The 25,757-nt window shown below is 37.6% G+C and overlaps 1 protein-coding gene across 1 annotated transcript in view; it reads right to left on the bottom strand.

The window, feature by feature from the left end:
- The window catches only part of LOC124278835 (ecotropic viral integration site 5 ortholog-like), an 88,248-nt gene continuing 62,491 nt past the window's right edge, over nucleotides 1-25,757 (bottom strand). The window contains 12 exon segments of the mRNA XM_046714609.1: nucleotides 1-1,059; nucleotides 6,684-7,005; nucleotides 8,236-8,322; nucleotides 9,625-9,720; nucleotides 10,203-10,349; nucleotides 10,958-11,122; nucleotides 13,421-13,567; nucleotides 13,930-14,085; nucleotides 18,756-18,794; nucleotides 19,934-20,104; nucleotides 20,805-20,858; nucleotides 21,428-21,488. Coding sequence (XP_046570565.1) covers nucleotides 1,052-1,059; nucleotides 6,684-7,005; nucleotides 8,236-8,322; nucleotides 9,625-9,720; nucleotides 10,203-10,349; nucleotides 10,958-11,122; nucleotides 13,421-13,567; nucleotides 13,930-14,085; nucleotides 18,756-18,794; nucleotides 19,934-20,104; nucleotides 20,805-20,858; nucleotides 21,428-21,488 — 1,453 coding nt within the window. The 3' untranslated portion in view covers nucleotides 1-1,051.

The raw sequence follows: 25,757 nt of genomic DNA on the forward strand, positions 1-25,757 counted from the left end.
AACGTGTGTTTAATTTTATTCTATGGGTTCTGTGAATTTTCAATGGGTCAGAAACTTACAGGACCCAATGTCCTGTTACTTTGAAACACCATTCGTGAACACTGCTTTTCTTCCACTTTTGTCAAGGAGACATGGCAGAACTTGTCCAAAACCGCTTCTTCAACACACCTCATGTTAGTATATTATGATACAGATGTCCGGTTTGTCCAATAACAACACTGAAATTGCATAATAAAAGCTGATAACTCTACATGAAAATAAAATTTGAAAGACAACAAACTTTCATCACATCATTATCCAACACGCTGGGTTGAACATTTCAAAATGTTTCATAAATAAGTTATCACAAACAAGTGGAGAGCGAGTGAGTGAGTGAATGAGTGAAGTTTGTCTGTCCGTGTCCACATAATGCAATCCAGCTGCATACCATCTTCCTCACTCCGGTCTGAGTATTGCAGGCAAGCATCCAGAGCCCCTAGGATTGTCTTGGTACAAACATGGGTATATTCCAGGCCCAAACTGACCTTCTGAGGGAGAGTTCTGTGAAACATTGTGAACTGTACCTCCCATTGTGATTTCTACTGTTAAGACTGAGCTAGCTTACCTGTATTCAATTATTTAGAAATGCTGATTGGTTGAAACTGAAGTAGTCAATTATTATCATTTTTCACTTTTGACAAAAACCAATGATACGTGAAATTCTCTTATGAAAAATGAACCAATAAATTCAAACAATTCTGAAAGTTTGTGAACCAAATAGTCGAGTTGTAAAATATTTCCAGATGAATTATTGGCAATCATTCACTTTTGAAAGTGTAATTCTTCCTTTTTGATTTTATTTGAAATATATCAATTTTGAACAAAAAGCTGTATCTTTTGTGACTGACTGCACCAAGGAGCTCTGAATGTCTTGTATAACCTTGACAACATTTGGCACTTGTACGAGGAGCGTGTTTGGTGGGGCAGCATGCACGTGCATGCACACACACGCATTCTTGGGGTGGAGTGGCTACAGACAACAACAACATGCAGCATGCACCAAGTTCATAGTTCAGCCATCTGAAAAGAGACAACAGAGTCAGATAGAGATTGATAGAAGTCCAGTGACAGGAGCAGAGCATTTTACATCATACAGAACAGCAGCTAACCGTTGCATTACATACCATCAGTCTTACATACATATCAGGACAAGCCTTGTTAAATATAAATTAGGATATCATTGGATGCTTTCCATACAAAAAGTTGAATTTTTTAGGGTCCATAAGTGGGGAAGAAAAATTGGTTTTAACAAGATCATGTAGTCCCATTGTTATTCATATGGGCCCTATTCCACAAAGAAACCCCAGCTCTACGACTATCGTAAGTCTAGGTTAATGTATGGGAGTTATGATCCTCATAATGCTAGGTTGCTTTGCTGAACAGGGCCCAGATCATTTTTAAAGATTTCTCCGCATCATAATAGTGAGTGAGTTCAGTTTCACACCGTTTTTAACAATATTCCAGCAATTTCATGTGGGGGACACCAGAAATGGGCTTCACACATTGTACCCATGTGGGTAATCGAACCCAGGTCTTCAGGATGACAGGCGAATGCTTTAACCACTAGTCAACCCCACCGCCTCTGCACCATAATAAAACACAATGCTTGTTTAGATAAAATAGGAGAATTACTTATATTTCAATTATTCTATTCTACATGGTTGTCTCTGAGGCCTACCACAATGCAGACTAACTACAGTGTAAGACCATGCATGCATAACTGCCTATGTAACAGTACTTGTCAAGAGTCAGAGGAATCTTCCTACCTCGTATGACCTGACACTGCCATCTACACCGATTTTACAACCATATGTACACACAATCCACACCTAGTTTGATTATGAAGCTTTCATAAATTATCCAATGAAGAAAATATACATACGTTTGGTTATATTGACAGCATTATAAGTATAAATTGGTCATACACATCCACTGACAATTTTCCCAAATATTCCACTTTAGTTAGAACATTAAGAAGTTGTGTTGTCTCATAAACATTAATGAGAGGCTTCTTTAGACACAAATATTCATTTGTGTTTTGGGAAATTACCATCAGACCCAGAAAGGGATATAATACATGGATTATATTTCGTTGTAATATCTCATGAGGACTTTTAATGATATTGACAAGATAACTTTAACAGTGTTACACAACCCACATATGATTTCAGTCAAGATTAGGAGCAAAAATGTCACATGAAACAGAAAGAACCCATAATTCACATTCAGACACCATTTATAGGATTGATTTTCTTAAATTTCAGAATATCTTGGCTTTTGTCCAAATCAGAATGACAGATGGTAAACAGTTATTTGGGAAGTGTAAGCCTATTTTAAAATGGAAAGATAGATATCCCATAACCATCAAGCTTTAAATCCAAAAGTTTCTCTTCATTTGATGAGAACAAGTTTGGAAAAGCCTTCTACCGATATCTTCCATACCTGCCACGTAGCACAAACAATGTCCACTGAAGTGCTTCAGGCCTGATAGCATGACAGTCAGCCATCAATTTCTAATTACTGTGATTCATACGGATAATGTCTTTACCAGAAACTTGGATTGATGCAGTTAATTACTGTGACATTCACGTAAGCTGAATATTTGATGACCTTCCCCTTGATGATTTCCTTCACCTACTCGCACTCTTTCTGCTGATTAGGTTTAATAATTTGTGAATAACAGTCTTTCACAGATTAAATCCTTTCAGACCAACTCTAATCTTGAGGCAGCGTTGACTCTTACAAAGTTTGACATTTTAGATAAGACTGAAAAAATAATGAGCGAGTTTAGGTTTACGCCACACTCAGCAATATTCCAGCTACATGGCGACGGTCACTGAAAAAATATACAGTAAGGGAGAGTGCATTCTGTTGTGTCAGCATTCTGTTAGATGTGTGACCTGGAGGCTCTGACAAAAGTGGAATTAGTTTTACTGATGCAAGAATGTACTGAATGTTATTCCATGCAGTGGTGTGGATAGATATATGTAGTTTATTAATTAGGCTCGTTATAAGTTCATTCAACAATCCCATAATACTTCACCTTAAAGGAATGAATGCTTAAACAATAGCATTCAGGTAAAAAATATAACATGACTGATTTCAGTTTAGTTTAGTATTGATTGATTGATGGATTGATTGATTGATTGATTGGGTTTAACTTTACTTTGAACAACATCCAAGTCATATCACTGTATGTCAGCTTTAAATGGGAGAAACATTCAACTTGATGCATGTTTCAAGCTGAGCGATTGAGTTGGATTTAATGCTTCTTTAACACTATTCCAGTAATATTAATATCATTACTATTATGCTAACATTTGTATAGCACCGATATCCAGCTCAGCTGCTCAAGGGCGCTTTGATTTTCTCTCGATCATTGGATGTCAAACTCGTACGGAACATCATATTATCGATGTCAACTCCCTGAGGATCATACAACTCTTGCAGCCACTAGGCGCACTGAGTTACATCACCACATGGGAGGAAAACCTGATGTGGTTAAGTCTATATGTTTACCACCTTGGAGAAACCCATAAGCTTTATTACTTTGGTGAAACCCACAAGCTTTGTTACATGTACTTTAATGAATACCACAACATTGGGTTTGGTGCTGACAAAATCTAGGAAAATCCAGGGCGAAAAATATTTAAACCCACAAACGTTTTTGGTGTGCCCATGGAACACAATTCTGTACAGTGAACTGAAGAGTCCACAGTTAAGTATGACTGACTGACTGAGTTTGGTTTTACACCGCTTTTAGCAATATTCCAGCAACATCACGGCGGGGGACACCAGAAACAGTTAAGTATGAGATCAGAGAAGTTTGTATATGTATCACAGCATCTAATAGCATCACCTGATTTAATATTGAACAAAAATCAACAGAATTATCCTTTTTAATTAGTCATGCAAGTAGCTGCGTAAGTGGAAATACTATTTACACATACGAATCTGTTGGTGGTGTTTCTTCATGGAAAACATGTAATTTAGATAATAACAATTAAATAGTCATGCAGATAGTAATGCAGATAGGTAGCTGTATATTGGGAAATGTTATATTTACGCGTAAAAACAGTTGGTGGTTTTCTTCATACCAATTTGACTTTTATAATTAGATTAAATTTGAAACCTTAAAAAATAGGGGGGAAAACCATTATTCAACATCAAGTACAATGTTCAACGTCCTTGCCATAATGCTGGCTGAAAATTGCAGCAGGTCCAAGATTCAAATATCATAAGTGCAATGCTCAAGGACCCAGAACCCCACAATTTTGAACACTGTTAAACATGACGGAAAAGAATCATCCACAATATTTCAGGTACCACATATACTAGCTGTCAATTCAACACGATCTGTTTGTATGGAAACAGGAACTCTGACAATGGATCTACTTCAAGATGACAAATATACCAAGAATATACGGAGCTTGAGCTTGTACACCTGACTGTCAGGAATCAATGCTATGAGCAAAGTCTATTTCTGGAAAGGAGTGGTCTTGAAAAGGTACTGTGGTTAGGTGTTTTGTGAGTTAAAAGTATTCCCATCTGGATCGTACTACCCATATAGGAAACAACAATGGGATTTCACTAACAAGATCTGTAGCACCAGTTCATAAGTGGTTATTATTCTGAACCATAAGTAGGTGTATAAAAATACTGTGAAATACACATCCATCTATCAAAATTTAGAGTACATTTGCAGATTAGGTTATCTTGTTATAAGAATGATGATTCATAATTATTGCCACATTTCACTTGTTCGTATACACTTGTAAGGTGTGGGACTAACCTGACATCCATCAGTTCTATAGAATGGGACACTGTCTTGATAGTTGGTTATATAGAGAATACTAAACGATGTCCCGTTTAATACCATATTTATGAAACGAGTGAAAGCGAGTTAGATACCAATACCATTCACGAGTTTCATAAATATGGTATTAAACGGGACATCGTTTAGTACTTTATTTATTACTCACCCAAAATTAGCAAAATAACATCAAGCAAAGTACCTTTTTCCTAAAAATTCAACGAGTGTGATGACTCTCAGCTTTCCGCGAGTCGAGCAAGGTCTAATACTATCGTGACAGAGGTATTAGCATTGTGACATCATAACTGTAAACCACTTTGGCGTCATACGTACGACATCACACAATGTTAATCCACAATGTGTATTACACAATGTGTAATAACATTGTAAAATTATTAAACAGTGATATCTTCAACGGGCGAGTAATAAAAACACTGACTACACTGCAGAGTGACTGTAATCACAGGATTTGGAGGACAGTAGTGTATACAAACCAGTGAAGTACTGGTGATAATTTAAACTGACGATGTATTGTACTGATGGACTCGGGATCTGATGGCGTTTATGTCAATGTGAGATGTACCACATAAATGATATTCACAGATGTAGCAAGAATCCGCTCTTATACGACAATCTGAACAACAGCGACTTCATGCATAAAACACACGGCCACATTGAATAGTCAAACTGATTTTGTCAGTCTGAGATGTACCTCCTGCTTCTAACAAACACTGCTATACACCAACACTGACCTGAGATACAAACGCCTGTTTATAGGCTCTTCTCCCTAACAGGACAGCTTCTATGTTAAAGAATAACAACATTTATTCTAAGTGAGCAACAATTTAAACTAACATGCCATTTTCAGGTCAAAAAGATTTTAAGTAGTTTGGGAAGGAATTGTTTGTATTACACTGCATTGTCACTGTCATAATAACAAAGGGTAATAACTTCCTGGTACCCACATCTACATAGGAGCTCAGCAGCTGTTTACTAACACTGTTGGGTAAAACATCTTTAAGATATAATGAATTTAACAATGACATCCCATTGTCCTATTATTATTTTTAATTATTTTTGTATGTAATTTCTAATTTTGCAATCTTCCTAAGATTCTTGGGAAGTATTTTTTAAACAGTCTTGTTGACTGATATTGTTCCAGTCTCATTATTTTGGTTTATAACTTATAATATGGAATTTAAAATAGTTCCCCTTGGTTTTACATTTCAGATTTCATACACATGGATGAGTGTTAAAAATCTCACATCAAACCCTCAGACATATGTCCAACACACACTGTGCTAGTGTACATTGGCCAACAAATGTTTTTCAATACTTTCTTCTGTACTTTTGGATTAATGAGTTTAATCAGAAGTATTCAGTGGCTATATCATATTGATAGGATCATGTCATGATCTTGTATTGTCCATGTATGAAAACACATTGTCCAGTCAGTAACATAGCCCCATTGTGATCTGTGGACTTACCGGTAACATATACTGAGGGAACTAAATAAGGGATCACATGAAAGCACAAGTGTTCCTTTATTTTTTTCCAGGTTTCTTCACAAGTTGTGCGATACAAAGCTTGTGAATAAACTTGGAAAAAAATAAAGGAACACTTGTGCTTTCATGTGATCCCTTATTTTTTTACCTCAGTATAGTTATAAATATATGCAGCATCAAGGAAAAACCTTTGTGACCTAATTATGGCATGATTTTGCATTTGCTAGAAGCACCATTGTAACACAAAGTGACAAAACTGTCTACATCCTAGACCCTACTTTCTTTGAGCACTACCACATCTTCAATAACATCATCATACAATTCACCTGGGACACTCTCTGAACACTCCTCTGTAGTTGACACAGCACTGCCTCCGTTCTTCAGCACTTCTTTTTTACTATCTAGGCCATTTCCTAGCTCCTCCCCTCCTACTGAAATCACAGAGTTGCCATTGGGCACACTGTCATTGTCACCATTTTCTAGAAGCAAGGGGCTCCCCTTGCCTTCAACAAGCTCTGACAGAGTTCGGTTGAGACTCTCGGAGTCCTCCAAAGCTTCACTAACATCATCAGCTGAATCATCGTTGTAGAGACTGTCCCCAAGCAGGCCTCCATTCGGTGGTGAGAAAGTCATCTTCAGTTGCATCACCTGGACCATTACCAAAGAAAACAATCATCATTCCAGTTCTAGTGTAAGTGAGTGAGTTCGGTTTTACACTGCTTAGAGAAATATTCCAGTGACGAACTCCAGAAATGGGCTTCAAACATTGTACCACTGTGGGCAATCAAAACTGGGTCTTCGGCGTTACAAGATATAATTGATGACTATGACAAACCGGTGATTGATAACTTCTTTGAGTGGCATTTAGAGTGGGTGAGTGAGTGAGTTTAGTTTTATGCCGCTTTAGCAATATTCCAGCAATATCACGGCTGTGGACACCAGATATGGGCTTCACACATTGTACCCATGTGGGGAATCGAACCCGTGTCTTCAGTGTGATGAGCGAACGCTTGAACTACTAGACTACTAGGTGTCATTTAGAAATGGTGTGATGTACAAGGGGAAAAGTTCTATGGATATACAATTTATTTATTATTAATGTAACGATGTTTCAGTGTAGATGCTAAAACAGTTACTTGCTTGATAGTGGTGTTAATAATAAAGCATATTCACAGAAATTTCCCTGAAATTTCAGTGATTGGTATTATGAGCTACCTCAGATGCAACCAATGACCTGCATCAAACAAGACATCTGATCACCCTAATGACTTGTTTCATACATCCAGCATCGATAGCTTGGGACTTGTACTAACTCGGAATCCCAATGGGAAGGTGGGCGCAGTGTTCCCGCTGACATTTTTTACAGATTGACATTGTGACAAATGCCGGTCATTTGTAACTTTTACCGGTCAAGTGATCACGCTTTTCATTGTGCACGAGACCTTGCACCCCAACAACCAATCAGAAATGTAGAGGGTATCGCAATGCGTCACTGCCGCTATTTTTAGTCTGGGTTTTTCCCAAACTGCTATTTTTTATTTGACAACACCTCATGTCATTGTGAAAACGTAATCTTTTTCGAGGAGAAATAAAATTGACAGAGGTAGTTAGAAAATTTATTTTAAAATTTGCCAGACACAATGACTGACAGCCTTTGAAATTACCGGACATTCTAACTTTGTACTGGTCAAAGTCTGGTATATACCAGATAATGGAAACAACGGGACAGGTTCATGCTATGAACAAACACAGATATACAGCGGGGGGCTACAAGTGCATAAGATTTATCTATAGCAAAGAACATCATCAGCCATTCAGATACCTTCATACTACTATAGCGTTAGCAGCACTTCCTACAAGAAATGCTCCTTGTCTCACCTCGTCCTGCAAGTCAAAGATCTGGCTCTCCAGGTCCCCTGTGTCCTCTTCCCCGTGTAGCCGGCCTGCAGCCACCATCTCCTCCTTCTATACAGCCAACAGGTAACACTCAGGTATAGGAGATATAGCAGTGATTGATCAAAGAGGGTTGTGAGGACAATCACATCTCTCATGCAGCAAGCATCCTAATTATTCATAGTGCTTAAAATTACTTAGATCTTTGTTTTGTGTACACATCTGCTGATTGTATGCTATGTGGGCTGGGTCTAAAACAACTTTGAAAAGTACTTCAGAGTGAGTGAATATGGTTTTTAGCAATATTCTAGCAATATCACGGCGGGGACACCAGAAATGGGCTTGACATTGTACCCATGTGGGGAATTGAACCCTGGTCTTCGGCGTGGCGAGCGAATGCTTTAACCACCAGGCTCCAACACCGCCCCAAGTACTTCAGAACTGTGATGTGTCAGCTTGTGGCACAGCGACACCAGTGTTACAACTACCCTTGCTGAGGAATATGACAGAACTTTCACACGCAGTAACTTCATTGTCTGATATATGGGAAACTTGATTAATTTTCAGTCCAAATAACAGGTCTGGAGATCTGTACTAGGGCTGCAACGAATACACTATGTGGCGAATATGATACGTGTCATGAATATTGGGTAACGAATACGAATAATTATTCACGAATACAATATTGTAGTTAGGTGATTGATGTACAATATGGAATGTCCATGTTGACAGTGTTAATTTGTCACAGCAATAACCAGTGATCTCATGACACTCATATTTGGTATGTAATAGTTTTTCGACAGTACCATGTGCGGCCTTGGCAAACTCACATGATTTACGCTACTGCAAGACTAGTACATATTCAATTCTTGCATATCTCACTTTCCAAAAGTACACAAGGGTTCAAGTAAAACATGCTCCCTTAAAAACCTTAAATATTCATTAATATTCGGTTCTGGTGACCATGAATAATGAATTGAATTCATGAAGGGCTACGGTTCAATTCACCGAATATGCGAGTGAATCGTTACAGCCTTAATCTGTACTGATGAAAACACCATTAACAATGAACATTCACACAACACATTTCATCACCTATGACAGCAACGTGAATAGACTTTCTATTTCTTTTTTTCCCCATATTTCTAATATATTGTTGTTATTACCACAGTACAATCACACACATACCATACTATCTGACAAAGGAAAAGGAGGTCTTCATATGAACACAATATGGAAAACACTAACTGGCAACATTGCTGGAAACTAATTCAGTTTCTGTGGGCAAAATAACACGATAGCAATTGACCACACAGCGCTGCAACACAGACAACTAATCGGTACCAGTTGCTAGGCAGCTGGAGTTTAGCTCACCTGAATTTCAATGCTTGCTATTTTCTGTTTAAGTTCAGCTATCATAGAAGTGTTTTCTGCCTCTTTAATACGAGCCATCATTGACTCTTCTTTTTTCTGAAAGACATTTGTTGGGTTCTGTATAATGTCATCAAGAATTACTTCTATATATCAGAAATAATCTCTTCTTAATCACTGCTAAGTGATGCAACACATGCATGAAAATAAGTATACATAACAGAAGGTAAAATATTATTTGGTGGTGTTGGTGCTACTTCAGTCAGTTACCATGGATATTAAAACTATGTAAAGTCATACTTTACCAAGACAAAAATTATAATATACTGTATCTTAATAGCATGGAAATTATAACTTTACAGAATAATTCCATAACAGTTGCTCAACTGATAAACACATAATAATTTCAAAAACAGTTAACAGTCATAATAACTTCCTGTATAGATGCACAACTGAAGCAATTGAAAGCTTAGCAGAAATTAAATGTCATGCACAAAAATATCACAAAATATTATGGACTGGGGCATTCCAAATTATCTAAAAAAAAAACAATATTGTATAAACCAGAAATGTCTACTTACCCTAGACTCCATATCATCTATTTTACGTAAGAGCTCTTTAATAGTGGTTTTCATCTCCCGATCAGATTCCGAAGCTTCCTGAAGACGTGTTTTCAATAATTTGTTGTCTTCGTCCATTCGTCGAATTTGATTGGTACATATGTGGTTCTATAAAAGAACAGGCACACACATATAATTGCACATGTCTTAGAAGAAACATATCAGTGTTAAGTTTTGACTTACAATGAAGCAAATGTCAAGTAGCTCCCTAAGTCATGATTGAACCTTCTTAAACAATGCTGGGATTATCTCCCCTTATCTACAAATGGTGGTTAAAAATGCCTCATTGACATTTTGTTTATTGTTAAACGTTGCACTCAGCAAAATTACAGCTATGTGGCAGCGGTCCGTAAATAATCTGGACCAGAAAATCCAGTGATCAAGATCCTGAGCATTGATCTACACTGTTTGGATATGATTACATGTGTCAACCAAGTCAACGGACCTGACCACTCGATCCCAACCTGACCAACTGGCAGATGAGTGCAAGTATAATAGTAAAGCTGGGACAAAATGGGAAAAACTAATGCTTAGTATCTGAAATTACCCAAACAAATAAGTCCATTGAAATGGAAAAGGAACCCCAATGAGATATAAGATACTGACCCTACACTTCATTTAGAGATTCTGCATTACAGAAAGAGCTGGACAGAGGGTAAAATAACTTAGTTGAAGGACTGAAAGATGGATTAACTGAACAGTTGGTTGTGACTCACTTGTGTTTCAAGCTCCATGACCTTCTGCTTGGTTTCCTTGCTCTCTGCCAGAGCCTGGGCCTCCCTCACTTTGACTGTCATCAGCTCCTCCTGCAGGTGCTTGATCTCCTGCTTGCTGCTCTTCTCCTTCGGTGACGTCACACTGTTCTGCCTCTCCATGTACGTCTACAACAACAACACACAGGCTCAAGTCATGCCTGGCTTGCATACCAGGGGATAACAAGCATTGTCACTAAGGTGACATAATCCCCCGCCGCAAATTATCAAATCAAACTTAAAAAGTCATGAAAGGGAAGGTCGTAATTTAAGATGAAGTTAAATGTAAACAAAAGCATGACCAGTCAACTAGGGCTGCAATGAATACACTATGTGGCGAATATGATATGTATCATGCATTTTGGGTAACGAATACGAATGATTATTCACGAATATAATATTGTAGTTAGGTGATTGATGATTATGGAACGTCCATGTTGACAGTTTTGATTTGTCACAGCAATAACCAGTGATCTCATGACACTCAAATTTGGTATGTAATAGTTATAGTCGACAGTACCATGTGTGGCCTTGGCAAACTAACATGACTTGCACTTCTGCAATGCTAGTACATGTTCCATTCTTGCATATCTCACTTTCCAAAAGTACACAAGGGTTCAAGTAAAACATGCTCCCTTAAAAAAAATATTAAATATTCGTTAATATTCGGTTCTGGTGACCATGAATAACGAATTGAATTCATGAAGGGCTACGGTTCGATTCAGCGAATATGCGAGTGAATCGTTACAGCCTTACAGTCAACCTCTCTTAATATCTTGCTCCGTAGTTGTTCAAATGCACAAATATTTTCAAGACTCACTTTGACCTTGACATGAATGTCTTAGTGTATGAAATATGCAAAAATAGTAATAAAGAATTGATTATTGAAAAACATTCAAGGGAAGTTTTGAAAGTCTATGAAGAAAATCCAGTGAACTGTTCTTGAGATATCTCGCTGACAATCTTAACATGCAGTTTAAGATGCTGAAATCTTCAAAGTGTCTCTGTGACCTTGAAAAGTATGTGAAGGTCACCAAAATCGACTGGGCCCTGCACCTTCCCTAGATAAAGCTTGGTGTTGAATATGAAGAAAATCCAGAGAACGGTTCTTGAGATATCTCACTGATAAGGGTAAAACGTTAAGTCCCATTGTGACCTTGAAATGAAGGGCAAGGTCACCAAACCTGACTGGGACCTTTCTTTTACTGTGATGAACCTAGGTACCAAATTTGAAAAGAATCCAGTTAACAGTTCTTAAGATATTCCAATTTGTACGTAGCGTATGTACGTACGGACGGACGGGGCCTAATACTATATCCCCCGCTTCGCGCTAAACGCTCGACGGGGGATAATTATATGCATCATCAACTGGACAGCAGGGTTTGCTGAGAGTAGAGCAGCACTGGTCCAAAGAAGTGAATGAGTATGGTTTTATGCCGCTTATAGCAAGATTCCAGCAATATCACGGAAGGGGGCACCAGAAATGGGCTTCCCATATTGTACCGATGTGGGGAATCGTTCCTGGGCCTTCAGCGTGACGAGTGGACGCTTTAACCATTAGGCTATCCCACTGCCCCTGGTCCAAAGCAGACATGGGACAGTCGGCTGGGAATATCTCCACACTAAGGTTTGTTAATGTACTATTTGAAACAAGGGCCCCAGATTCTTTCCATTATTCTTCATTTCAAACACTGCTAAACATTCTCTATGATATGAGCTATGGTTACGATGTACCTGATTGTAATAATATGAAATCACCAACTGAGGTAAGAATATGCTCCTAAAACATCTGATCAAAACCAATAAAGTGTATCACCATTCTACATTATTACATTCGCCATATTTAACTCAACAAGAAAAAATAACCAATCAAACAGTTAAGCTTGCGTTTTATTTTGGACTAATCTAAGGCAAATTATTTGGAATTAGTTGCGAATTGTGTCAAAATACTTGCAAACATTATTGCAGACACTATTTTCACTGTCAAAATTAAAAAAATATCAGTTGTGTAGTTGAACAGGCAGGCAAGTCTTCCAAAGCCTAAAATTATTTTGCAATATTCGCTACATATTGTATTCATGTTGGGAATTGGACCCACACCTTCAACATGAAAAACAAATGATCTGGTGAGTGATTGAATTTAGTTTTACACCCCTCTCAGCAATATTCCAGCTATATGGCAGCGGTTTGTAAATAATCGAGTCTGGACCAGACATTCCAGGGATCAACAGTATGAGCATCGACCTACGATGACATGGATACGATGACATGGGTCAACCCACTCAGCGAGCCTGACCAACCGATCCCATTAGTCGCCTCTTACGACAAGCATGGGTTACTGAAGATCATTTCTAACCCGTATCTTCACGGGTTACAAATGATCTGGACTAGTCTACCCTGCTCCTTGTTACACTGAAGACCTCTAACCTCCCAATAGCTCTCAATCTCGTTGACTTTCTGGCGGAGCTCCTTCAAGGACAGGTTTGCCTCTGCTTCACGCAGCTTGACTGCTATCAGCTCCTCCTGAAGGTGTTGTACATCATTGCTGGGAGCTCGCTGCATCTTCAGGTTTGTCTGCAATGATCGAACATTACTAAAACATTTCTCCACAAAGAGAATCTAACTCTAACTGACAGGTACTGACAATAGTGAGTGAGTGAGTTGGGTTTTACACCGCATTTAGCAATATTCCAGCAATATAACGGTGGGGGACACCATAAATAGGCTTCACACATTGTACCCATGTGGGGAAAATCACAAATCTAGTTTCAAACATAGGCTCGCTACCCACCGTCACTGCATGTAGAACACAATGACATAGAAGAAATGACACGTCACCATGACAAAGTGATTTTTTGCCCTAGGGCATCGTATGAAAAATATGAACTCCGATATTTTCTTCCTCTTAGGTAGTAATCATTTGTTTTGCGACATACATCCTCCAGTTCCTTGATCTTGGTCTTGAGTTCCTTGATGAGCATGTTGGTCTCAGTCTCCTTGAGTCGCACTCCGATCAGCTCCTCCTGCAGCTGTTTTATGACGGTCTTGGCACTCTCGTCAGTCAGACACTCCGCCTCATCTATGCACTGAGTCTGAAAAACACACAGGACTCATACAGCACTTGCACTTTCATGTACTAATATATGTGAGCATTAGGTCAGCGACACACAGAAATATATAACAGGCTAGAAGTCAAGTAAAAATGGATCGTGATTATTCTTTTGCATCATTAGAGTAGTGAGTGAGTGAGTTTAGTTTTACGCCGCTTTTAGCAATATTCCAGCAATATCACGGCAGGGGACACAAGAAATGGGCTTCACTCATTGTACCCATGTGGGGATGCATTAACCACTAGGCTACCCCACCGTCCCGCACCATTAGTGTAGGAGAGTGAATGTTGCTGAAAGCCACAGTCAGCAATATTCCAGTTACACACAGTGGCTGTAAAAACTCAAACCGATGGTTGATATAATGAGAAACATCCCACAACACAAGATTTTGATGCCACTCAATAAATTAAGATTGTAAATCTAACAACTCATTCTAATTTAGTCATCTTTTACAACATGAAATAGTGTTGGATCAATAGAGTGTTTGACCAATCTTAACCCAGGTGCTCAAAGCATCAAGGAGAATGTAGATCTTGAATATAAAGAAATACTGACTCACTAGGCTTATTCATATGTTCAGAGAAAGGAACATCCTGTTTAATACATGACATGTCTCCTAGTAAGATTAATAATTTACTTCATAAAAGAGAAAATCATTTGCCTGGATTTACCGCAGTTCAAAATAATTGTCTACAGTTTAGCCTCTCCACATATCGTAACAGGCAGCATGCTATATAATACATTCTATATGAATCGTAAGATTAAGTATTACCGTTGAACTTCTGAAACACAAGAAACAAAATGACCCAGTCCCATGTTAGTATGTACATGCTAGAGGGGTTATGGTGCCGCCTTTATATTATGTTCTCTACCATTAATGAACATTTTACTGAATCCTATGGAAATTAGTAACAGATTTCTTAACTTTTCCTTCTCATTCAAATCGAAACATTTGATGGTTGTCAAAGCCCAGACATTATAAATTCTGATCTAACTGCATGAAAAATTAATTGACATTATCTGCTGTACTGATATGAAGCAATTTGTGTCACAGCCAGTTTCGACATTGGCTGTTAAGTGAGTGAGGTAGTTTTCTGTCACTTTGAACATTCTTTCTGTTACATCACGGCGTGTCAGTTGATGTCGGGGGAAGTATTGTAGGTCCTTGATGTTTACTGGGTGTGGTGAGGAAGAAACCTAGCCACATAATCACGCCACACTGTGACTTGAGCCCAAGGTCCTAATATCTTATTTGCATAAGGGACATAACTCTGCATAGCAATTTTCAGGTCAGAAAACAAGAACACCTGTGCACCCATAAAACAGGTATGGTATATTATCTTCACACAGCACATATAAACCCTTTTCTAAGTGACCTAAAGGGGTAATCTGTTTGATCTACCTCATCATGGGCCCCGTACAAGAAAGACTTGAGATGGATAACACCTTGATATTTCAAAAGGATATATTACATTAGCTGGCTCCATGCACTGATGTTGCATGTGATAATGTGCTGCCTTGGTCATGGTAGCCACATTGCACGACACTGGAATAATCCTTGACATTTTATACCATCAAGCAAGCAATTTCCAGAACCAATTACCTATATATTTGAAACACAATCCAATTTTCTTACTTCTTTTGTTGTCTTAAGATACACATTCATTAACTAAAGGCTAATTTGAAAAAGCATCACATAAAATCAGTCTGGTGTTTTTTCAGTAGAAATTCAGATATCCAGTGTACTGTAATATTAGTTTATACCATACAATACTGAATTGCAAATTCCTTACACTATCATCACGTTTTGCTTCTGCAAATATATTGAGCTCTTTGGGGCAAATGGGCCAGGCAGCTTTGCTCTTTTGGGGTCATGTTGGGCCACAGTAAAGTTATCTCTTTTATTCTATTAGGCCACTAACCTTTGACCTTTTGAGGTTCTATTACGCCACTAAACTAAGATCTTTTGAGGTTCTATTAGGCCACTAAACTAAGATCTTTTGGGGTTCTGTTAGGCCACTTAGACTTAGATCTTGAGAGGTTCTATTAGGCCACTAACCTTAGATCTTTTGGAGTTCTATTAGGCCACTAACCTTAGATCTTGTGAGGTTCTACTAGGCCACTAAACTTAGATCTCTTGGGGTTCTATTAGGCCACTAACCTTAGATCTTTTGGGGTTCTACTAGGCCACTAACCTTAGATCTTTTGGGGTTCTACTAGGCCACTAACCTTAGATCTTTTGGGGTTCTATTAGGCCACTAAACATAGATCTTTTGAGGTTGTGTTGGGCCAGTAACTAAGCTTTACCTGCCAGTTACAACAACATGAGGCACAGTGCATGTTAACTGAATGCACAGTATGTGGTATCATGATGATGTCAGGTCCACACACTTCAGACAGGACATCAAAAAGACAAGTCACTGTGATTATTGGGAATGACATCAGCAAGTTAGAACTGTTTTTGCATGAACATGTGCCTAACATCAGGACAGGCATGCAATTGTTCTCCTTGGTGTAATTAATATCAATTCAAAACTGCTTTTTGAGGTAATTAACCTCCATGTGTTTGACGCTAACATCAATCTGCTGCCAGGAGTCCAACATATTTACTTAAGGGCTTGTAAAATTAAAGAAATGCTGGTTACAATGGAGAATTTAAGTAATTTAAGTTTGTACAAAGTTTTGAAATAGGCATCAGATCAGCTTTAAACAAACCATCAACCTACACAACCCTGTGTGATATTATGGTAACATTTGGCTAGTTTCTCATTCTAAATGTTTACTGGTGTAATATCATTTAAAACCGTCTTTGGTCAGTCAGTGAGTGAGGGAATGAGTATGGTTTTATGTTATTTTTAGCAATATTCCAGCAATATCACAGCCGAGCACACCAGAAATGGGCTTCACACATTTTACCCAGGTTTGGAATCTCATGCAGCATGTTATTTTTGATGGGAGGTAGGTGGAGTTCTCAGGTTAATGTACTTGCAATTCTAATAAACAAAATAATAAAATGCATTTTATCTAACCTTAATGTCTTAATGGAAAATGTCTCAATCACATGACTGGTTTTCACGTATCAGATCAGATATCATGCTGAATCGTAACAACACTGAAATACATTTAGTATCATGCCTAGATGTATCATCACATCCCTACTCTTGACAGAGCTTCTGAATATTGACTTGTCACATCCTTCCTCTCTTTGGTCTCTCACAGATCTGAGTCCACCACTCACAACCAAGGTTATACAACTTGACTAAAGTAATGGTGTTAGGTCTAGTGCAAGTAGGGTGGATATGAAATCTGGTTACACAAGGAAAAATTATAAATAAATGGTTAACACCACACACTGGCTGATCATTAGTGTGAATGATGCTCGGAAATACATAAGTGTCACTATATATACAGCATTCTTAAAACTGACAGGAGGAAGAATATAACTATGAATACACCTTGGAAATATATACGTTTCATACGACACTCCATTACAAAAATACATTTAAGACCAAATGAAGATCTTATATTATTGGAGTGAGTATGGTTCTACACCACTTTTAGCAATGTTCCAGCAATATCATGGTGGGGGACACCATGAATGGGCTTCACACATTGTACCCATGTGGGGAATCGAACCTGGGCCTTTGGCATGATGAGTGAATGCTTCAAACACTAGGCTACCCCACTGCCCCTTATATTATTGGAATAAAACAAGCAACTCATTGACATGTAGCTGAAGACCTCAGTAGTACACATAAGATTACTCAGCTCATCCCCGTTTGTCCAGTGCATTATATCTCCACTGTTTTAATAACTACCCTGGACTCATTCTGCTGTATCTTTAAGTTTTGTACAGGCAGAAATGTCACCATCTCTATTTCTCCTACCATGGTAGAGAATTTTTCATGCTCATGAGTGATTTGATTAGACAGCTATTTTTAGCATTGTGCCATTCGATTTGGGCTAAAACTTCTTCTCACAACTGGGTATAGAGTATTTATAAGAATAGAGACAGAACCCACTGGACAATCAAAGATGTTCAGCTGCACCGGAGACAATACTGACAAGCGATATATCTGGCGGGATTTAAAGAGAAAACACTGCCACCTGGTGTTAACTGTGTCCAGTACCTGTACCCAGCAACCAGAGATGGATCACGTAGGCTCTTGCATGAATGATAGTGCAAGTTCTCCCAAAGATTTTTATTGTCTTGAAGGCAATGTGTTCACAGATGTGAGTGATGAATTGAAAATATTCAAAATGCTGTCCATGGATACTGATTCGTGGAAAAATCACTTATCTACTGAAATACAAATAAAGTGCAAATGTCATAAAACTGTCACAAGGCAAAAAAAATGGGGTTTGTGTTGATATTTTCAGTTTTATTCAATTTTATTGATAATGCACTCACACATATCTATTTGTTTCACAAAGTTTCCTTGCTTTCAGACATTAAATATTCATTTTGACTTTCATCACATGTGACCACTATTGCATTAAAGATGGCCATAAGTGATCTATCTCTGGTGTTTGCTCCCGAGGCCTGAAAAGAAGGTCCCTGTAAGCACACTGCCCCATCAACTGTTGCTAGCAGGGTCGAGCTAGAACCCACAGAAGTTAAAGTAGAACAAAAGTTCCTCAACTGAACATACCCAGTGTCCACAATTGAGGTCTTTGAAACCATTTATGCCCTAGAAGGTTGATTAAATAAATGTGAAAAACATAAAACAAAATTAATCACTTTACTGTAATTACATAACAGCATGCAACAGCCTACGACATGATGTAAATCAATTCCAAATGATTCCACTAAATACCATGTGGGAATAAACTGGAAATCTGTCATAATTTTACTACAATAAATAAATGCTACTATTATTGTAAGTTTTGTTAGTTCCATGCAAAGCATATTTGTTCAACCTATTAACATTTCAAGGAATTAAATGTGTTGCCAAAACGTATTGGATTTCCCTACACACATTTTTGACGTGATAAAAAAACACACAGAAAGCTTTAAAGAAAGACACAAAGTTTTAGAAGACACAGCAATGCCAGATGGGTAAAACAAATCCAGACAATAAGCATGCTTCAAAAACAGTTACAAAATATACATGTGACAGAATCTAAATTCAAAAGGCCCTGTCCCACAATGTAATCTTGAACCAACTGATACTATCAAGGATTTATGAGTCGACATTCAGCCTCAAGTCAGCATCAAATTTCAGTAAAAATTCCCAAATTGAACCTACACATTTGCCAATTCATGTTGATATAGTTGTATAACTGATGTTGTGACTTTCAACGACAAGGATTAAATTCTTAAAATAAATGAAAATAGAGGACTTAGTCTAATATTATTGTCTTGAATGCAATGTTACGACACAATATTATTTTTGAATCAAATAAGATTTTCTTCCTTTTTGAAAAAGGGCGCTAAGTCTTGAACTCAAAATAAATCCCTGACAACCACATAACTAATTACTAAAATCATTTTAAGAGACTGGGCAAAGATTTATTAGCATTGCCATACAGTCTTTGTCTACTACCTTGAACTTATCATGTACCATCATCTTTAGTAAATCTTTATGCTAATGTATGGACTCCTATCAGCAAAACTTACAATACGGAAAGAACTCTTTCTGGACTCAGGCTCGGGGGCTTATATCTCAAGTCACAGACTGACATCATCAACCAGCCAAAGCTTAGCTCTACAAGCTATATTACAATTGTTTCCATTCAAATCAAAAGTAGTTTCAAGTAGCATGCAGGCATAAACATTTCATTTAAGTTTCTATGACTACAACCTAGAGGCAATGCATGATATACTTACTCTTCTCTTAACTTCAGCAATGAGTATGTCAGCATCTTCTAGTTTCTTCTGAGCTTCATAGTGAGACTGTTTGAGAACGGAGAGCTCATTTTTCAGAGCATACATTTCCTCGGCCTCCTGGGCCCGAATGACCTGGTCCTGAATAAGTCGATCTGCCAGAGATGCAGACTCCTGAAAGGATGAGTTCATGTTGATATGAAAGACACGTAACTTCTGATATACTGCATGAACCATGTCACATCAATAGACAAAAATACCCTACTACATAGACAGTCTTCAGATCACTTAGGCTAACGTTCAACTTAAAGGTACAATGTCACGCATTTTTGACAATATTTTGACCTATATTTTATATATTGGGGCATATGCACTCACTTTAGCTTCCTATTGATGCAAGAAAAGACTTATTATCCCTTAAGACTTGCCTGAAATCGATAATTGAAACTTCAAGGTGAACAGCTTCCAAACAGATAACACTTGCCATATATGGAATGTAAACAATTGCTCCGTACATCGAAAACTGTCGAATGTGGTGTTGTCAGTGTTTGCCGAACTGGTTTCAATCACAAGTTGTGCATAGGATATTCGTAAAGAACGCTCTAAGGGACATAACTCTATGGGGTTCACTTGAAATAATGTTCAGCCAGTAGGGGGCAGGAGAGTTGATTTAATGCAACGTTGCATTAATTCAATCGAACTTTCTTATCTAAACATGTAAATCTATTTCGAATAAATAATATGGTAGCTTCCTTGAGGGCTGATAGTTAGTATTATTGAGAATGAATGAGAAAAATGCATTATGTACTTTTAGAGAACTGTCGTATTACATTGTGCCTTAACTTTTAGCAAAGTATGAACATATATGACATACCTTTTCAAGATTATCAATTCTTTGCCTGAGTAATCTATTTTCTGTTCTCAGCCTCTGTAACAAAAACAAAATACAGTTAAATGTCAATATCAATAGCTTCCATCACAGGTGCATCTGACCAGGTGAGTGAGTTTCTATATGGCGGTGGTCTGTAAATAATCAAGTCTGGACCAGACAATCCAGGGATCAACAGCATGAACATCAATCTACGCAACTGGGATACGATGACATGTGTCACCCCAGTCAGCGAGCCTGACCACCCGATCCCGTTAGTTGCCTCTTAAAACAAGCATGGGTTACTAAAGATCAATTCTAACCCAGATCTTCACGGGTTCATAGTCTAGAGAATTAGGTGGATTATAAATAATAATGATAATGCAAAAGGAAAAGGAACACATTCTGGTCATAGACAACAAATAATAATAACATCAATGTGGGTATTTGTATAGCGCTACAACCCAGATAGCATTCGGGCCAACCTCTGAATGCTATCTGGGAAAGACACTAGCCATCACTGCTCTATGCTATCCCTGGTAATATCTATTAGTGACTAGGGACAATATATTTACAGGCACAATGTTGTAACATTGGTTTCATTAACAGTTATTTCTAGATGTGTTTACCCTCAGTTCTATCTGTTCCTCATTTTCTTTGCTTTTCAAGGCAGTGTACTCCTTCTCCAGCCTGAAAACAAAGAGAAACACCAACATAACATCGAAAACATAACTTCTTGAATCCATGGCAAATATCAACACCAATACAAATAATGACAGTCAAAATATTCCATTTCAAATGCATCTATATAATTCCTGCATGAAAGACAAAGGGTCTTGGTCATAACCTTGAAACAGGAAGATGGAAGGTGTCCCTGGTTTCGAATGACATAGTAGCAAACCTCAATGACTATTCATTTCAAACACAAATATAACTTGTGCAAATTTTAAAGAATATTAATGTTTGTACACTTTACAACTCAGTCTTACAAGACTTACTAGAATTATACTGGAAAAAGAAGATGCAATAGTTTCCCAATACTATGACCTGAAGCAAGATTAAGTGACTAATTTGGGAAGTAGTGACTTGTCTCCAGTGTTAATTTTCTTCAAGTACAAGCTACAATCCAGAAGAACAGCAAGATATACGGATGTCAACTTCTTCATTGTGAATAACACAACGTTTTGGAGTGTATGTTGCTCCTTCATCAGGTCAATCTTGGCCTGATGAAGGAGCAATCATACACTCCAATATGTCATGTTATCATGAAGTCATGAAGCTCACATCCATATGTGTATCTTGCTTTCCTTATGCATTCCACCTCTTAATGCCCTTCAAAGATTTTACAAACCAGAACATTTTAGCAAATGTCCATGATGTGCTTAAGGTTACATATGAGATTATCAGATATGTTCAATCTCCCAAATTGACCTGATTCAAACACTCTCCTGGCTTAGAATCTGCTAAATATATTCCAAACGAAAGAAACTAATACCACTCACTGGTGACAAATAAAACACACACCCTTCTCACATAAATTGGCAGTTAAATTTATAAACTTCTTGGATGTGCAGAATATAAAGCAATATCTACACCTATAAAATTAAGACAAAAGAAACATTTAAAATTGTGAAGCTCCCCCAAAAGAACAAAACAGCCAGAGATCAGTCAAGTTATGGAGGTATAAATCAGCTATGTACCTGAACCAGAGGCGATTCATATTTCAAACTGATCAAAATGCTCCTGTCAACAGGATCGTGGACTAAGACAAGGAATAACACCATGTCACACTTAAGCCAAGATGATGTGTGGGGCTAGACACCAACTGTATCACTGTCTTCATACTCAGGGAACAGTCTGGGAAAACACAATGTCCCCCAAAAGACTACACACAGAAACAACACACTTAACCCTAATTAAAACCCTGATCTACAGGTGTCACTCAGGTATCAGCTAACACTTTGTTCTCAACCACCCAAGCTTAACCTGCTACAAATGTCATGAAGGAGTATTACTCTGTAGTTACAGGTAGCTGTTTTACTTCAGGTAGTACTTATCTAATTAGACATGTTAGACAAAGGTGTAATTACAGACTACGGATTAAGACGACATCCTGAGCTAGTTAGGAAGAGAATGTTTGTGTTGTGTATTATTTGGTTATAGAATCCTCTGTAGACAGGGATGTCAGCGACAATCAGGAGTAATGACCTAAACGAGGTATACCCTCCCTCATCCAATGGCTGGGACAATTAAGCTGTAATGGGAATAATCTCGTTTCACCTACTGTTAGTACTACAACAGTGCCATAGGGGTACTTTTTGGTCAGAAACAATCTTGTTTTTCAGGATACATTTTTTCAGGACATATTTGAAACAATTTCTTTTTTAAATATTACAATTGAGATTAGGTGCCTTACTCTGACAGTGTGGGTTTGAATCCTGGATGGGTCTCAACCCCAAAAAGTACTAGTGTCTGTACTTTACAGAGAAAGTGTGATCCAAAACGTTGCATTTGACCACTTTCTGATTGGCATTTTGTGTTCTTAACAAACTTACACATCGAACTACGTACATCATGGACACATCCAAATGAATTTCAACTTATGATTTGTTGGGGGATATGATTACAATATGTCATGGAGTGTCAAACTTAAATCCATGCATTGTTGCAATTTGCATGAGTTTGCATGACTTCAAGATTTGCAGGAAATTTCTTCACGCTCTCTAAGTTTTAAGACACCTAAAACTTTGAAAATTTAAATTTTTTAAACATCCTATAGTATTAGTCTGTGATAATGCTCAAGACAAATGACGTTGAAATGTTATTTATCAAATTAGTTAGGACACTATTTTATCATGAACAAAATGTTATTCAATTTTTTAGAAAAAACTAAGTGTATCTCATAAAAAGTCTGTGAACACTAAAACCTACCAGAAATGATATCAAATTTGAGCGAGAAATATAGTGAAGTTTTTAATAACGATTGAAATAAGTTGTTATGATTACTAATCACCAGCTTTATCACTTACTAGTAAAAAAGACTTGCACTAGATGTACTCTTTACATACATTCATATTCATTGACAGGACTGTAAACTGAATAATTATTATAAACTGTCAATTATTCTTACCAGTGTTATGTTTTTCAGTTCAATAATGCAATGCTAACATTCTCACAAATAACATCACAACAAACTGAGGATATTGAAAAATTGAAAAAAAATTAAAATTATTGTGTGAAAAAAAACTCTCATCATTTTTCTGGAAATTCTGGTTTCCTCCACCTCATCACAACAGGTCATGATCAGGTGACTATGAATTCACATCACACATAACAATACATTCCTAGAACCACATTCTATATCAATATGCTCCCGTTACCCTGCCGACCCCTTTATACTACATGCGATGAACTCAGGATGAAACTCACCAGTCAAATGTTCAACCAAGTACATGTTTAGCCAGCAAATATCTGTACATCATAGAAACCATTCAAGTTCTAACACTCTCACATTTCAGGCAAGGTCCTTTTTGAATGTTTCGCTAGTTTGTGAAAAAAAGTTGAAGTGGATTGTAAATAATCAAGCCTGGAGCAGACAATCCAGGGTTTGAAATCATGAAACGAAATAACTGAAATATACCAACATGCAACTAAGTCAAAAGACCCTATCTACTGAGTTGCCTCTACAACAAGCACTGGTTGTAAGTGACCAAGGACCTATTGTCTTATCCAGATTCCTAGTCTATCTCTCAGACCCTACAGAATAACTCAGAATGAATCCAACTTAAGTGAATGATTTCATAAGTCTAGATTGCCTCAGTTCTGTACTAGGGCATTATTCTGGTCTCTATTTGACTCCTGTTTTATTCTGTAGATACACATTTTTTACACCTTGGACAAAATGTTAGTGTACCTGATACCCCAGGAATGGAGCATGCTACGCTTGAGAGAGCCAGTAATCAGACTTATATGGCAGAGTACCCTTAGCTAACCCCCGGGTCAACATTGGCTATTCACCATTGTAACAACTGACGCAAGGCAGCAATACACCCTCAAGAGGAATTTGTAATCAGGAACCTTTTCTAAAGCCTACCAAAGATCAAACAGATTCTGTGTTCATATCTTCATTTGGATGGATCATCGAGTGAAGAATTCTCAACCTGTGTTCTTTTTCTGTATCATTACATGTGAATATTTTAGAATATTTTATGCCACAAGCACCTCTCTGATTAGTGACTGTTTATAACATAACTACCCACATTCCTCGGACTAAAAGCAGTGATTTATTCTTGGATTTCCAAATTAAGCACACGTGGCAAACAAAGCGAAAAAAATATATTGTTCATAAATGAGATGTTTTTTCAAAGTTCAGTTTTATTCTAAATTAGATAATGTAAAGTATGTTAGTCCTGTTATCAGTGAAACACAGGTCACCTCTACAAAGCAAGACTTCATAAATGGGGTTTCACACAATGCACAATTGTACAAACATATCCACTGCATCCCAAGGGACACACAGTAATATTTCTTGGACAGGCTACAGCATATCAAGAGCGATATCTGTTATTTCACCCATCAAGCACGACCATCATAAGCATGTCTGTCGATTTATTTCAGGCTCTAAAGTAATTATCTGAACATATGAACTTATATTACTTTACAGGACCTTGATATTTACTGCAAGAGCCCATAAAATTAATTATTGGGGGTCTCTGGACCTGAGGTAAAAATCGTGATATACACTGATTGAGATTATTCAATATATCCAACTAATCTCCATCTCAACTGTGGATTAATGGTTCATGTAATAATACTAGTTACTTGTTAGGAAAACCATTACTGCTTCCAGACTGTGAGAGTCTGGCTAGAGGTTGTTTCTAACATCACTGCAACCTAATAAATCATTTACAAAGGTGACATCATCCAGAATAGGTGGGCGATGTACCCACACATTCCTCA

Source organism: Haliotis rubra, unplaced genomic scaffold (genome assembly GCF_003918875.1).
Source record: "Haliotis rubra isolate DU_JTF1 unplaced genomic scaffold, ASM391887v1 Scf242, whole genome shotgun sequence".
Lineage (NCBI taxonomy): Eukaryota > Metazoa > Mollusca > Gastropoda > Lepetellida > Haliotidae > Haliotis > Haliotis rubra.